At 43.7% G+C, this 13128-nt stretch overlaps 1 protein-coding gene across 10 annotated transcripts in view; it reads left to right on the plus strand.

Annotated features, from left to right (window-relative positions):
* The window catches only part of RIN2 (Ras and Rab interactor 2), a 239755-nt gene that overhangs the window by 223923 nt on the left and 2704 nt on the right, over positions 1-13128 (plus strand). For all 10 annotated transcript variants that reach the window (XM_045809820.2, XM_045809811.2, XM_045809827.2 and 7 more), the window contains 3 exons: positions 4249-4554; positions 6369-6500; positions 10696-10859. In XM_045809820.2, the coding sequence (XP_045665776.2) occupies positions 4249-4554; positions 6369-6500; positions 10696-10859 (602 nt within the window). The remainder of the gene's footprint in view (positions 1-4248; positions 4555-6368; positions 6501-10695; positions 10860-13128) is intronic.

Consider the following 13128-nt stretch of genomic DNA (forward strand, 5'->3'; position numbering starts at 1 on the left):
TAACTTTAGGTTGCAGCCTGTACATTTTGGACATTATGTCGCTGAGATTCTGGGTACTGTTAGACTCTCCCGGAGAATGGCCATTATTATTCTGTTTTGTTTTGGCCATCACTCAGGGTGCTAGTTCCACCTTGCCTTCCTTGGGCAATGAGGCGGATGGCAGTTCAGAAGTTCGAGGCAATGACAGAGAGGTGAAGTGACTTGGCCAAAGCCACTTAGAAAGACAGAGCCGGGCTGGCTGCCAGGCTGCCTGTTCCTAATGTTCTTTCAAAGACACGCGCCTTCTCTGGACTTCACCTTAACCTTCCAGGCTCTCACTTCCCCCTAGGCAGCAGTGGATAAGCAGAAAATACTCCAGCTGATTGCATGAGCCAGTCTTGTGATGGTTCCCTGTCTGAACTCGGACTTTCTCTGGTATCTGTGCTGTCGGTCAGAGTGAAGCAACAGAGACGGGGCTTCTGTCTTCCATTCCTGATAAGGAGTGACTGCTTCACAGCACCAGAGGCCAACACATTGGACGTTTCTATACATCACTACATCAGGTCTCAGTAAGGCAAGGAGCACCTAAGCCTTTGCCATGCCCTTCACCATTTCCCCCTTGCACATGAGCCTTGGGAACAATGGGTAGGATCTATCTAAATATTTTCAGAAAATTTGCTTCCAGGTTTCGTCATTCAGCTAACATTTGGTTTCGAAAATTTAAAACATTGTAGTTTAAACAGTTCTCTAGTATTTTCATGTCCTTTGTATGTTTGTTTGTTTGTGGATAAGTGCAATTGACACGACCAGATTCCTTGGGTTGGGATCCTGGCTCGCCTTCTTGCTAGCTCTGTGGCATTGATCTCCTTGGGTTTGTTTCCTCATCTAGAAAATGAAAAACATAATAGTCCTCCCCCCATGGGGTTTGTTTGAGTATTTGAAGAGTCGGTGTATATAAGGTGTCTAGAATACTATCATTGTTCTTACAGTTTAGAAGATTTTGTTTTCTTGGACTTTGAGCAACCACAGATAGTAGAAAACAGCAGGTAGTAGTAATTTATAAGAAATGTGACCCATCTGTTGTTTCTTTTTTTTTTCTTTTCTGGGCTAGTCCACATTCTGAAAGATCTTCTGTTGCTTTTGTTTCCCCAAATCATTTTTCCCTCTTGCTTTGTGAGCAGAATCTGTTTTTCCTATTGGGAAGAACCAAATGGGTTCCAAATCCCTGTTATTTGAGCTTTATTTTTTTTTTCTATTCTTATGCTTATTAAGGATTTCAGGAGGGCAGAGTTTAGGAGCAAAGTTCTAGAAAATAATGCAAAGTGACCAGTCTTATTTCTAAATTATGACTTTTAAAAAGTATACTTAAAAAAAAAATCTAACACTGGTCTTTTGTTTTGTTTTGTTTTCATTTTGGATTTTAAGAGAATGGGCAGTTGGCAATGGATCTCAGGTTTTAACCATCCTAACAAAAGATTTCTGCAGCACCATTGCTGAGGGTGCGAATCTGTGGCACAAAGACCAGCGTCCCTTCCCTGGTGGCAAAGATGAGTTGCATGAGGGTCCCTGGCTCACTGGTAATGGGCTTTCTACCCTTGCGCCCCAGGAACAGCACAAAACCTTATGTTGATGGTTTGTGCTACGTTCTGGCTCAGAGATGACCGGGCTCACCTGAGGTTAAAAGTTGCTCTTGGGGTTCAAGGTGAAAATCTCAAACTGGTCTCGAGTTGTTTTCCATTGGTTTGATTTATGCAGAATTATTGTAACTTATATTCATAAAGTGTGCAAATCTTAACTGCTCAGCTTGACAGATGTTCACATATGAGCACACACAGGGAGCCCCCACTCAGATCCACATATAGAACATCTCCATCTCCCCAGAAGGGTCCTCCCACAGCCTCATTTATTCCTAGGGGTGACTGCTGTCCTGACTTCTGTCATCACAGATTCAATTGTGCCTGCTTTTGAACTTTATATAAATGAAGTGCTAAAGGAGATACTCTTCTATGTCTGGCTTTTTTCATGCAGCGTTGTATCTATGAGATTCATCCCATTGCGTCTGGAGCAGCAGGGTGCTCTTTTTCAGGGAATAAATCTTCCATCGTCTAATTCCATTTTCTAAATTCCATTCTACGAATATATTCTTGTCTCCATTCTATTGGGATGGGCCTTTGGATGGTTTCCAGTTTGGGGCAATTATGAATCACACCGCTATTCATGTTCATGTACAGTCCTAATTAATGATTCGCATGACTTCTGCCCCCCTTGGTGACCGCATTCTAACAGGGTAGTGGTCACTTATAACCATGAATGGGGCTTGTGTGACCTTTAGATAGAGAGGAATAAACCAGCGAATGTTTGTAAAGCGCCTTGAACTTGAGAATTAAGAGATCATTTATTTCGGAAAGCAGTGTGCTTGTGTAAAATAGTTGTGCAGCCTCAAGCAAGCCATTAGACATCTCCCAATCTCTGCCTCCTCTTTTGTAAAATGACATTAGTATTTTGCAAAAATAAGAGAGTTGTAAGAATTAGATGAGCTAATAAATAATAAAATAAAGCACTTGGAGCCTAGTCCAGCTGAAAGCTCAGTGTTAATCGCTATCATTGGTTTTTCAATGTAATGATCATTTAGGGTAAAGTCAAAGATGCTATAACATCACACAGGTTTATTAACACAACAGAACCAATATAGACCAAGTATTTTGTTTCAATGCCAGATGTCAAGTGAAAATGTTGTTCTGTTTTTCTTCTTACTTTATAACCTCTTTTGCTTAAACCTTGACTTCTATAGCTATATAAAGCTCTAAATTTAAGCAAAGATCTCCTGGATATAGAGGCAGAGGAAAAAAAACAAAACAAAACAAAACTTGGGCTGGAGAAGCAGATCATTGTGGGGTCAGCATTAACTTTGGCATGAGTTTTAATTCTCGGTTATGGGAAAACTGTTTTTGGTGTTTGTGCATCCAGCTTAGATTTCTCTTTGTTCCTGCCTTTTAATAATAGGTGGCAATTTGGATGCATTATGATATGATCCAATGTCAGGAATTCCCAAGGCCAGAGAGATAACTCAACTTTTTCCAGTTTTATAAGGAAGCAGATCCATGGGCTTCCAAAATGGAATCACATTAAAGTCTCATAGATGAGGTCTGGCTACCCGGGTAGCCTTGACTGAGAACAGGCAAACATTGGAAAGCTGATGTTGAAAAAGCAGAGAGATTATGATTATATAAGGCATCTTCAATCTGGATCTCCAGATTTATGGTCACTTTACTGTCAGCCAAGAAAGCTACTTCATTGGGCAACTATTCAAAGAAAGAGGGAAAAATAATGCCTTCCATACCTAAAGGTATTTCTAAACTCTGGCCAGAAACACATTTCAAATTTTAAAATTTTTATTTTGAAATCATTTCAGACATACAGAAAAGTTGCAATCATGTCTACCCGTTATCCTGATTACCTGAACATTAGCCCTTCGTCATGTTTCATTTTCCTCCTTTCTCTTTGCTTACATGCACACGCATGCACACGCACATGCACACACACATCACATGCACATGCACACACATGCACACTCACATGCACACACACACACACACCCCCTTCTTTTTTCTGAACATTTCAGAGTTAGTTGCAGACATTGTGTCCCTTTATCCCTAAATGCTCCGTGTGTATTTCCTAAAAACAGAGACATACCTAACCTGCAGACTATATTCACATTGCATCCAGTGTCCCACTAAAATGCTCTTTATAGCAAATGAAATAAAGAATTTGGGGTCCAGAATTCAATCTAAGATAACGTGTGTATTTAGGTGAGCTTATTTTCTCTGGAAATATTTGAAGGAATCTTGAATCTTCTCTTAGCCAGTCTTTCCTTTAAAAAAAAAACAAAAACATATTTACTTACCTGTCAACCAGATGGTCAGTGGAGGGACTGCGTCAAAAGAATGAATGTCTTCTAGAATAGTCACCTGTGCTCATGGGGGAGGGGTCATAAAAGTAGTTAAAACAAATCTATTTCATTGTATTGACTGTCTGCAAAAAGAACTGTAAGAATTTATTACGGAAGATTCACTTTCCCCGGCTTTCCAGAAAATGTGCTGGAGAGTGAGGAGCGATGGCGCTGCTGTGTTGTTGGTTGGGTGGATGTGAAGTGATAACCCGTCTGCCCTGTAGCCCATGCAGAGTTGCAGATGTCCATTCTGAGAAAGCAGACCTTGCATTTCTTCTTCCTTCAGAGAATGGTCACAGTAGCTGCACTTTCTTTGGCAGATGTGGTGCTGGAAAAAGCCATGCACAAGTGCATCTTAAAACCCCTCAAGGGACACGTGGAGGCCATGCTGAGGGACTTCCACATGGCCGATGGCTCGTGGAAACAACTCAAGGAGAACCTGCAGCTTGTGCGGCAGAGGAACCCCCAGGAGCTGGGGGTCTTCGCGCCAACCCCTGATATTGTGGATGTGGAGAAGATCAAAGTCAAATTCATGACCATGCAGAAGATGTATTCGCCGGAGAAGAAGGTCATGCTGCTGCTGAGGGTCTGCAAGCTTATTTACACTGTCATGGAGAACAACTCAGGTGAGTCGTCCAGGCTCCTTGCATTTCCCACCAGGGCCAGGGATGTGGCCGGCATGGCCGGGGACATGTCAGGCTCTCCAGTTCCCAGTTCTTCTTTGTTTCCATCTCTTGATTTTGCCAAGCAGCTCACAAAAAATTCAAGTGTCATGCTGGTGTCTGGCAGATGGGTTACTTGCAACAGATGGGTAACACCAAGAAAAGTAAGTAGTCGAAGCAACGAGATTCTTGTATGATACCAATTTTTTAAAGATTTAGTTCAGGAAAGTGGATGCAGCTTCAGTCTCTGGAGACTGAAGTCAAATCCTTGCTCTGTGAATGAGTTCATTAAGTATGGGGCTTTGGCTACCTTAATCTACTTCTAAACTGAAGTCTCTATACCTGACATTGAATCTGACCCTGTCCTCTGTAAGGCAGGGATTAGACGAGGCAATGCAGGCATAGCCCCAACCATGATGGGAATATTAGCAATTGTCATTACTACATTTTGGCAAATGAGTGTTTGTGTCCACGATCTACGTCCGGCATGGGTCAAACAAGGAGCATTCAATAATGATATGGCTTCAGTACAACCATTTCATTGGTTCTCCCTTATTTGCTGAAGCAGTGTAATTGAATTCACAAAAGAATTACGTGGTTTTGAAAGTAAGTCCTCGGATTACCTCAGTTCTGCTTCTTATAGACTCAGGAGTAACCATGATTCGTGGCTAGTGATTGGGCCCTGCGTAGTATCAGGGCTTCGGTGAGCCCGTGATCCACTTTTCCTCTAAGTAAAATTGCTTCATGGAGAAGCAACAGACAGCAAACACAGGCTGTATTAACCACCGCTTATGCAGATGGGAATGTGTGTGCACTTTGCACGTTGTTGGGCAAAGACATTAAAATGTAAGCTCTTGAGCCGGTCGTGATAGCATCACCTCTGAAATTTGCAAACATATTTCACGTACAGGAAGTATATTTTCTGTGGTTCAGACAAACATTTATGTAAGTTCTAAAATGGTGTCTGCACAGGATTATGTTCTTCCGATGCACAGTTTCTCGGCCTTAGAATTGATGACATTTCAAATGGACAATTCTTTATTGTGGGGGCTGCTTCCTGTTTGGAGTTTATTGGCATTCCGGATGTCATTTGCACCCCACCCTCTAATCATGACAAAGAAAAATGTCTCCAGACAATGCCAAATTCCCCTCGGAGGGGGGGGCACAGTCACCCCGAGTTGAGACTCACTTATGTAATGAAAAGTAGCTATAAAGACTAAAAAAATTGTTTTGCCATGTATTAATCGTATGTATCTATTTGACATAGAGTGAATTTGCACATTTAAATAAATTAACTGTGTGCTCACATTGAGCAGAGCAAAGTTTTTTTGCTGGTCAGAGTTTGGTTCTGTCATTATGTTGATGATTAATTTCTGCAGAAAGCACTAAGGAACACAGTAGAATTCACAGAGGATTAACCTAATAAGTGATACTTAGTAAATGTTTTATAATACTACTTGCTGAAAGGTAAACTATTTGCAAGTACTCTGTTCTGTTGCATAACTTGATGCATATCATGAAAGCATGGAGAAAATCTTTCATGTGTCCATTGACTCGCAGACATTTCATTCTGAAATTGTATGTTAGGGCTGGTGTCTGGCATGAGCAGCCAGGAGGGTCACAGGCTGCATAGGATTCCAGAAACACCCACCTCTGTTTATGAATAGCACATTTCCCCAGATGACTCCTAGCTACCTAATAAAAGCAGTATGCGTAGGATATGAAAGAAAGAAGTGTTGGTAAAAATATTCCCATCTTCCCCTTTCTTCCGATCCCAGGGAGGATGTATGGAGCTGACGATTTTTTACCAGTCCTGACCTACGTCATAGCTCAGTGTGACATGTTGGAACTGGACACTGAAATTGAGTACATGATGGAGCTCTTAGACCCCTCACTGTTACATGGAGAAGGTAACAATCGCTTGAAGATATGGGAAGAATGGGGGTGCCTTTTTTTGGTTTTGTTTCCTTTTTTTTTTCTTGAAATGAAATTCACATAGCATCAGATTAGCTATTTTAACATGAACTATTCAGTGACATTTGGTACCTTCAGAGTTTTGTGCAATCCACCATCTCTCTTTTGCCTCAAATAAATAATAGGTTTTCATCACGCCAAGGTAAAACCCCATGCCCATTCAGCAGTCATGTGGGTGCTTTTTTGACATTGTAAGGGTTAACTATGGTTTTAATTTCTTTTTTGACTTAAAAGAATGTGCTGACTTTTTTCTAATTATAAAAGTAATCCATATTCATTGTAGAAAATATAGAAAAGTCAGAAAACCACAAAAATAGAACCCAGCCATAAATATACTTCACTGAGATTGGTTAATTGTGATAAAAAAATTATTGAATGGAAAAAAAATGTCCTTTTTAAAAAGAAATGGTTTCCTTGAGGAATAAGAAGGGTATAAACTTTCATGAGAGAATATGTTCACTACCAGAAAAATATCCTGCTGTTCTATCAGTGAAACAGTGAAGGCTGGCCTTTTGTTTTCATCTGTTTAAAAAATTTGTTCTCAAGATGAAAACAGCATTGATTTTCTTTTCTATTTAAATAATTGTATCTGCTCACTGTTAAAATACAAATGCAGTGGAGTAAAATCTGGGCAGTTTGCTTTCAACTTACCTTGTCAGTTTAGTCTCCTTCTTGTGTCTGCCTGACCCCAACATGTCTTAGCAGAAATTCCTTCTCCTTACACATGGGTTAGGTATTTTATCCTGGAAATAATTGGGATGTTTGTCATTGTGGTGCACAGCCTTGAAAAGCAGAAATAACTGGGGCTCTTATGTGAGCTTGTCTTTTTAAAGAAGAACGAATCAGGGTCTTTGCATTGTGAATCCTGTTAATCCATTTTCATGAGCCCAGATGGCCCCTGAGTGGTGAATTGTTGCATAGAACTCTTTTTGTTTTTGTTTTTTCTTTTCTCCACTGAGTTTTAGTCTGGCTTTAAGTAAAAGAGGTCCATGTGCTGATTGGATTCTGCAGGGAATGTGTCATATCAGGATTTTCCCTGGAGAGAAACTGAAATGCATTGTCACCCCCAGAATGTGTCCCTTAATCCCCTAAGTCCTCAGTGCTTGGCCTTTTTATCAGAGGGTCTGTCCTCCCTGGAACCCTCGAGTTACAGGTATATGCTTCCCACCCCTTGAGGGACAGTGCTGACTCAGGATTAGGGATGAATATCTTTTCATCCTATTCCTCCCACCCCCAGAGAGTATGAATGAACCTCTTTGATCCTTTTAGCCTCCCCCTGTTTACCCCTCCCTTCACTAATATTCTTCACCCTGGAACCAGACATTCCATGATGATCCTTCAAGATCCTGCCTGGAGCTTTCCTGGCCCGCTGTGGGATTTAACAGGAGAGGGGAAAGCATGTGGTTTTGTCCAAGGACCAATAGAAGCATACCTTAGTCTCCATGCCCTGCTTTCCTTTCTTCTACTGCATTATTATTACAATTTCATATGTGTCTGGGCATTGTTTTCATTTCAGTTGTTTTCAGCTCTAATCATGCTTAATTCTGAGAATGAGTACATCAAACTCTTGGGACTTTGGGGAAAGGGCATGTCAGTTTCATTCAGAAAATTACCATTCTGTTGCTGGCAATGTATACTTAGGACAAACTTATGCTTACATCTTGTGGCCCGAGGACTGAGACAGCCACTTCCTGCCACCCTTCCCAGCATTTCCCCAGCATGAGGCACTGCCCTGGGCACCATGCTGGTGACAGTTGGGCAGGTGGCTGTCCTTACCTCCAGGAATCACATAGGAAAGAAAGACAAGGACCCGAAAGAGTGAAAGTATGGAGCAGCCAATGAGCTTGTACTTAAACTAGAGCCTGTCTCCACTTAACTGTCTCAGGCTTCCTGGCTTCTTTCCTTGGGAAAACAGGCTGGCCCAGCCGGGTTGGCTGTGGTTACAGACTAGGCCTGCACGTCAGGGACCTGAAGCTATGCAGACCAGGAGGAAGACACACATTACTAACCCAGCCCTCTGCGGCCTGCCTAAAGCCCTCTTTGGTTTTCGGGGCAGCAGCCCACATCTCTTTTCTGCTGTTTAAGCAGGTAGTTTCATTTACGGAAAAGGCGTCATAGAATTCCTCTTAAGTGCACAGCTCTTGTGGGAGGGTTACAGTTTTGCTGAAATGTAACCCTTCTTCTAATTGCATCCACATGTTTCGAAGTGTGGTCAACATTGGGCTTCCAGAATTTTGAGTTTTCTCCTTAGTGCCCTGGACGGATCAGAGCTATGGAGTCTAAAATTTGACATCCAAAGGGAACACCCTCCCTCCCAAACTTGATTGTAATGGTCCCTCCAAGCCCCAGCTCCAAAACTGGCACCTCCACACAGCCTTACTTGAATACTTAAGTCCCTGCTGATTGCTCTTGAAATCCTGTGTGTAGCATTTAAATTCTGTACCACAGGGGCGCCTGGGTGGCACAGCGGTTAAGCGTCTGCCTTCGGCTCAGGGCGTGATCCCGGTGTTATGGGATCGAGCCCCACATCAGGCTCCTCCGCTATGAGCCTGCTTCTCCTCTCCCACTCCCCCTGCCTGTGTTCCCTCTCTCGCTGGCTGTCTCTATCTCTGTTGAATAAATAAATAAAATCTTAAAAAAAAAAAAATTCTGTACCACCAAGTTTCACACTCAGCTGTGTGCTGATTTGTTCTCAGGGCAAATATTTAGTAAAAATCAGCTACTCAGAACTCTGTACTAACATGTGGGAAGTTCCATAGGGAACTTGCACCCAGTTGGGGGGGGGGGTGGGCATTGAGCTATTCAGGGAACTTGAAACAAGTATCCTGTTGTGTGCATGGGACCTGTATTGCCCAGAGTGGGCTAGGTGATGCTACACTGAAACAAAACCCCCCATATCTCTGTCAGTGACCCGAAAACCACAAAGGTGTGTTCCTTTCTAAGTTACATGTCCGGTACAGTTTGCTGGGGGCTGTGCTCATTTCTCGGATGGTAGACCAGTTGCCACTTCAAATGTTGTCACTTGTTGACAAGAGAGAGAGTTCTTGAGAGTCTTGCATTAGCAACTAAACACTTTGGCCATGAACAAAACAACTAACTTGGAATCCGCATGAATAAACCCGCTATACCTGTTTTCTTTAATAAATTCATAAATTCTGTAAAGCTGGGACTCAGATTCTGTTTCTTACAAACCTACCCCCTGCTCTATACCCGGTTTGGGCTCACAATAGAAATTCAATAGATACTTTGAGAAAAGTGTCTCTCAAGTTAAAATATGCGGAGCTCAAGTAGGGAATTTTTCATAAGCATTAGGGGCGCCCCCTAGTGGTCCACTAGCATGGAGCTTACAAGTTCACCAAAGGCATCTAAATATAGTTTAGGACCAAGGTATGAACCCACTTATATGCATCTCACGGTGTTGCGAGTCTTTTAACACTCACTAAACACAAGAAATCATTCGTAAGTGCACCTACTTGCCTTCACTTGTGAATTATTTTTTCCTAAATGTCACGTTACGTTAGCCCTCAAGTAAGGATAAGAAAGGGAATCAGGAAGGAAGTTTGGAGAATCCATGTTATGGCGAACACGCTTGTATACTGTGCAGTTCTCTCAAAGTGTATAGTTTACTTAAAATTTGGAAAATATTAATTCCTAAAAGAAAAGCCCCAAAGCAAGTATTGCCAAGAGATGCGTGGACTCCTGCTCAAGAAGTGAATGATTCTAAGCCCAGAGTGCTGGACCCCACTATCCTCATGTGTCTCCCCGCCTTCATCAGGCCCTGACCTTTCCCGACAAAGCACTTTCACAATTGCACTGAAATAATCTAGAGATTTTGTGTCTCACCCATCAGAATGGAAATTCCGGTAGTGAAAACAGGGCGCTGTCAGCCTGGCCCGACGGCGCCGCCTAGCGCTGGCCCATGCCGGGGTCCTCCAGTACTTCCATAGGATGAATGAATGAATGGAGGGAGGAAGGTGGGAAGTACTCGCGCTCTTGGACACCAGCTTCTGGTCCCACAAGGAATGCATATGGAGACAATAGGAAGCATGACCTCTGCTTCTGTTGTCCGCACCGGCTACCACCAGAGTATAAATCACTGGATAACTAACTCATTCTTTCTGCCCTTCCCAGGAGGTTACTACTTGACAAGCGCCTATGGGGCACTTTCTCTGATAAAGAATTTCCAAGAAGAACAAGCCGCGCGACTGCTCAGCTCAGAGACCAGGGACACCCTGAGGCAGTGGCACAAACGGAGAACCACCAACCGGACCATCCCCTCGGTGGACGACTTTCAGGTACGTGGCTGGCTGTGGCGACGACCGGGGCCGAGTGCCACCCTGCTCTCCGGGGAGGCAGTCCTGGCTCACACAGCACACACAGCCCGGGCGCCTGAGGTCCCCCGTTGTCAGATCATCCGGTGGAAAAGGGATATTTTAAAGCACCCTCTGACCTTGTTGTTTCACTTCTCTGTTTTCTTTGAATTAAAAAAAAAAAATACATGTGGGTTTGGCCCAAGTTTTGCTACCCTTAAGAAAACAAAGCCAGATTAAGTCACGATTTCTCCCAGAATGTCCCGCATGGATGCGGAGCACCTGAGCAGACAAGAAGTCAAAAAGAAGGAAGCCCTTGGCACAGGTGGTGGGTGTTTTATTTTATGAGATTGGCCAAGTGGAAGTAGCAGTGTTAGGCACTGCAGTTGACTTGGTCTCTCTGAGAAGAGGGAGAGGTGCGGTGATGTCTTCCCTGTTCTTTCTTTTTCTCTCCCCGCCCCCTCAAGACGGAAGACTCCAGAAGCTCATTGGCAGCCTCAGCTCTGGCAGCCAGTCGGGGCCAGAGTTTCAGAGTAAGCATCTGAGCCAAATCCTGCCTGGATCCCCATCCGGAGTTTTCATGGCCATGAGCTGGAAGTGTGGGATTCCCAAAGACCTGGTTTTTCAGGGAGGAAAGGCAGATTAAGGCTGTAGACTTCTTGTCCAACACAACTCTTGATTTGCTCGTAGTCAGTGACATTATGAATAAGTCCTCAAATGTCTTTGAATAGTATTTTCAAAGTTTCAAACTGAATTATAAAACCTGACGAGGTTTTGTTTCTGTGTGTCATGTGGTGAATTTCAAAGCAAGACAGATTAGTCTCTATGTTCAGAATCACCTTCCTTGCCTTTTTCTCTTCTTGATGCTCTGAAAATACTCGGAGGTTCAAAGTCAGCCCATTGTGGAAAGGCAAGATCAGCAAGTCTTTCTCCAAGAGAGCACCAGTCTCAGAAATACATTCCCAAGTGCATAAATCTAAAAAGAATGCCTACTGTACTCCCTTCCCCAACCCTCTTGAACGGATTGTTGAAGAACTGTCCATGTGTTAAATGATTTAGCATGTGCAGTCTCTTGGGATACTGTGATATTGGCTGGGTGTCAAGAGGATTCCTGAGGTCCTACAGCCTCTGAGGAGAAGCACAAAGGAAATGAGAAAAGCTCATGTTTCCATCTCCCTGCCTGCCACCAGCCCCTCACTCCATCTGTAGCTTCTAACCTGGAGCCCCCCAGATTCCGCAGAGCTCCTCCCCACTGGCCTCTCTCCCTTGGGATATACACACCTGCTTAGAATATAACCGAGACGGACGCCTGGGTGGCTCAGTCGGTTAAGCATCTGCTCAGAGGGGCGCCTGGGTGGCACAGCGGTTAAGCGCCTGCCTTCGGCTCAGGGCATGATCCTGGCGTTATGGGATCGAGCCCCACATCAGGCTCCTCCGCTATGAGCCTGCTTCTTCCTCTCCCACTCCCCCTGCTTGTGTTCCCTCTCTCGCTGGCTGTCTCTATCTCTGTCAAATAAATAAATAAAATATTAAAAAACAAAAAAAAAGCATCGCTCAGAGTCATGATCCCAGGATCCTGGGATCAAGTCCCGCGTCAGGCTCCTTGCTTGGCAGGGAGCCTGCTTCTCCCTCTGCCTGCCCCTCCTCCTGCTTGTGCTGTCTCTCTCGCTGTCTCTCTCTGACAAATAAATATTAAATAAAATCTTAAAAAAAAAAAAAAGAATATAACCCGAGAGAGGAATTGTCAGTGCTCAGCTTGGTTGTAAAAGTGGAAAGGCAGAGGCGAAGCTCCACTTGGAACTCCTAGATCAGGGTCATGGACATGCACAGTGGTCTCCTCACATTGGAGAGATGGCACACCACAGTGGTGAAGACTAGAACACTGGCTTTCCCGCTCACAAGCTGTGTGGCCTGAGGCAAGTTACTTAGTTCTTCTGTACTTCAGTTTCTTCTCTGGTCAAATGGGGATGGTGTAGACTTCCTTACAAAGTTCTCTTCAGGAGTCAGTGGGTTAATGCTACCCAGCGTGTGAGCTAAGTGTTGGGGGCAGTGGGATGGGAGAGGAGGGGGTTGGTAACATGGATCATGTGTGTTCTCTAGGGTGTTCACATTCAAGATCGTCAGAGCTCTCTTACACATGCAGAGTTCACTGTCTTTTCCCAACGCTTTTCCTCCCATCCACCCAGTAGTAAACCCTCAAGGTAACCACGTGGGAATCTGGGCCGAGAGCGCCATTTCCCTTCACTCCTGAGCT

This window comes from Ursus americanus, chromosome 22, assembly GCF_024610735.1.
Source record: "Ursus americanus isolate L20-20 chromosome 22, mUrsAme1.1.p, whole genome shotgun sequence".
Classification (NCBI taxonomy): domain Eukaryota; kingdom Metazoa; phylum Chordata; class Mammalia; order Carnivora; family Ursidae; genus Ursus; species Ursus americanus.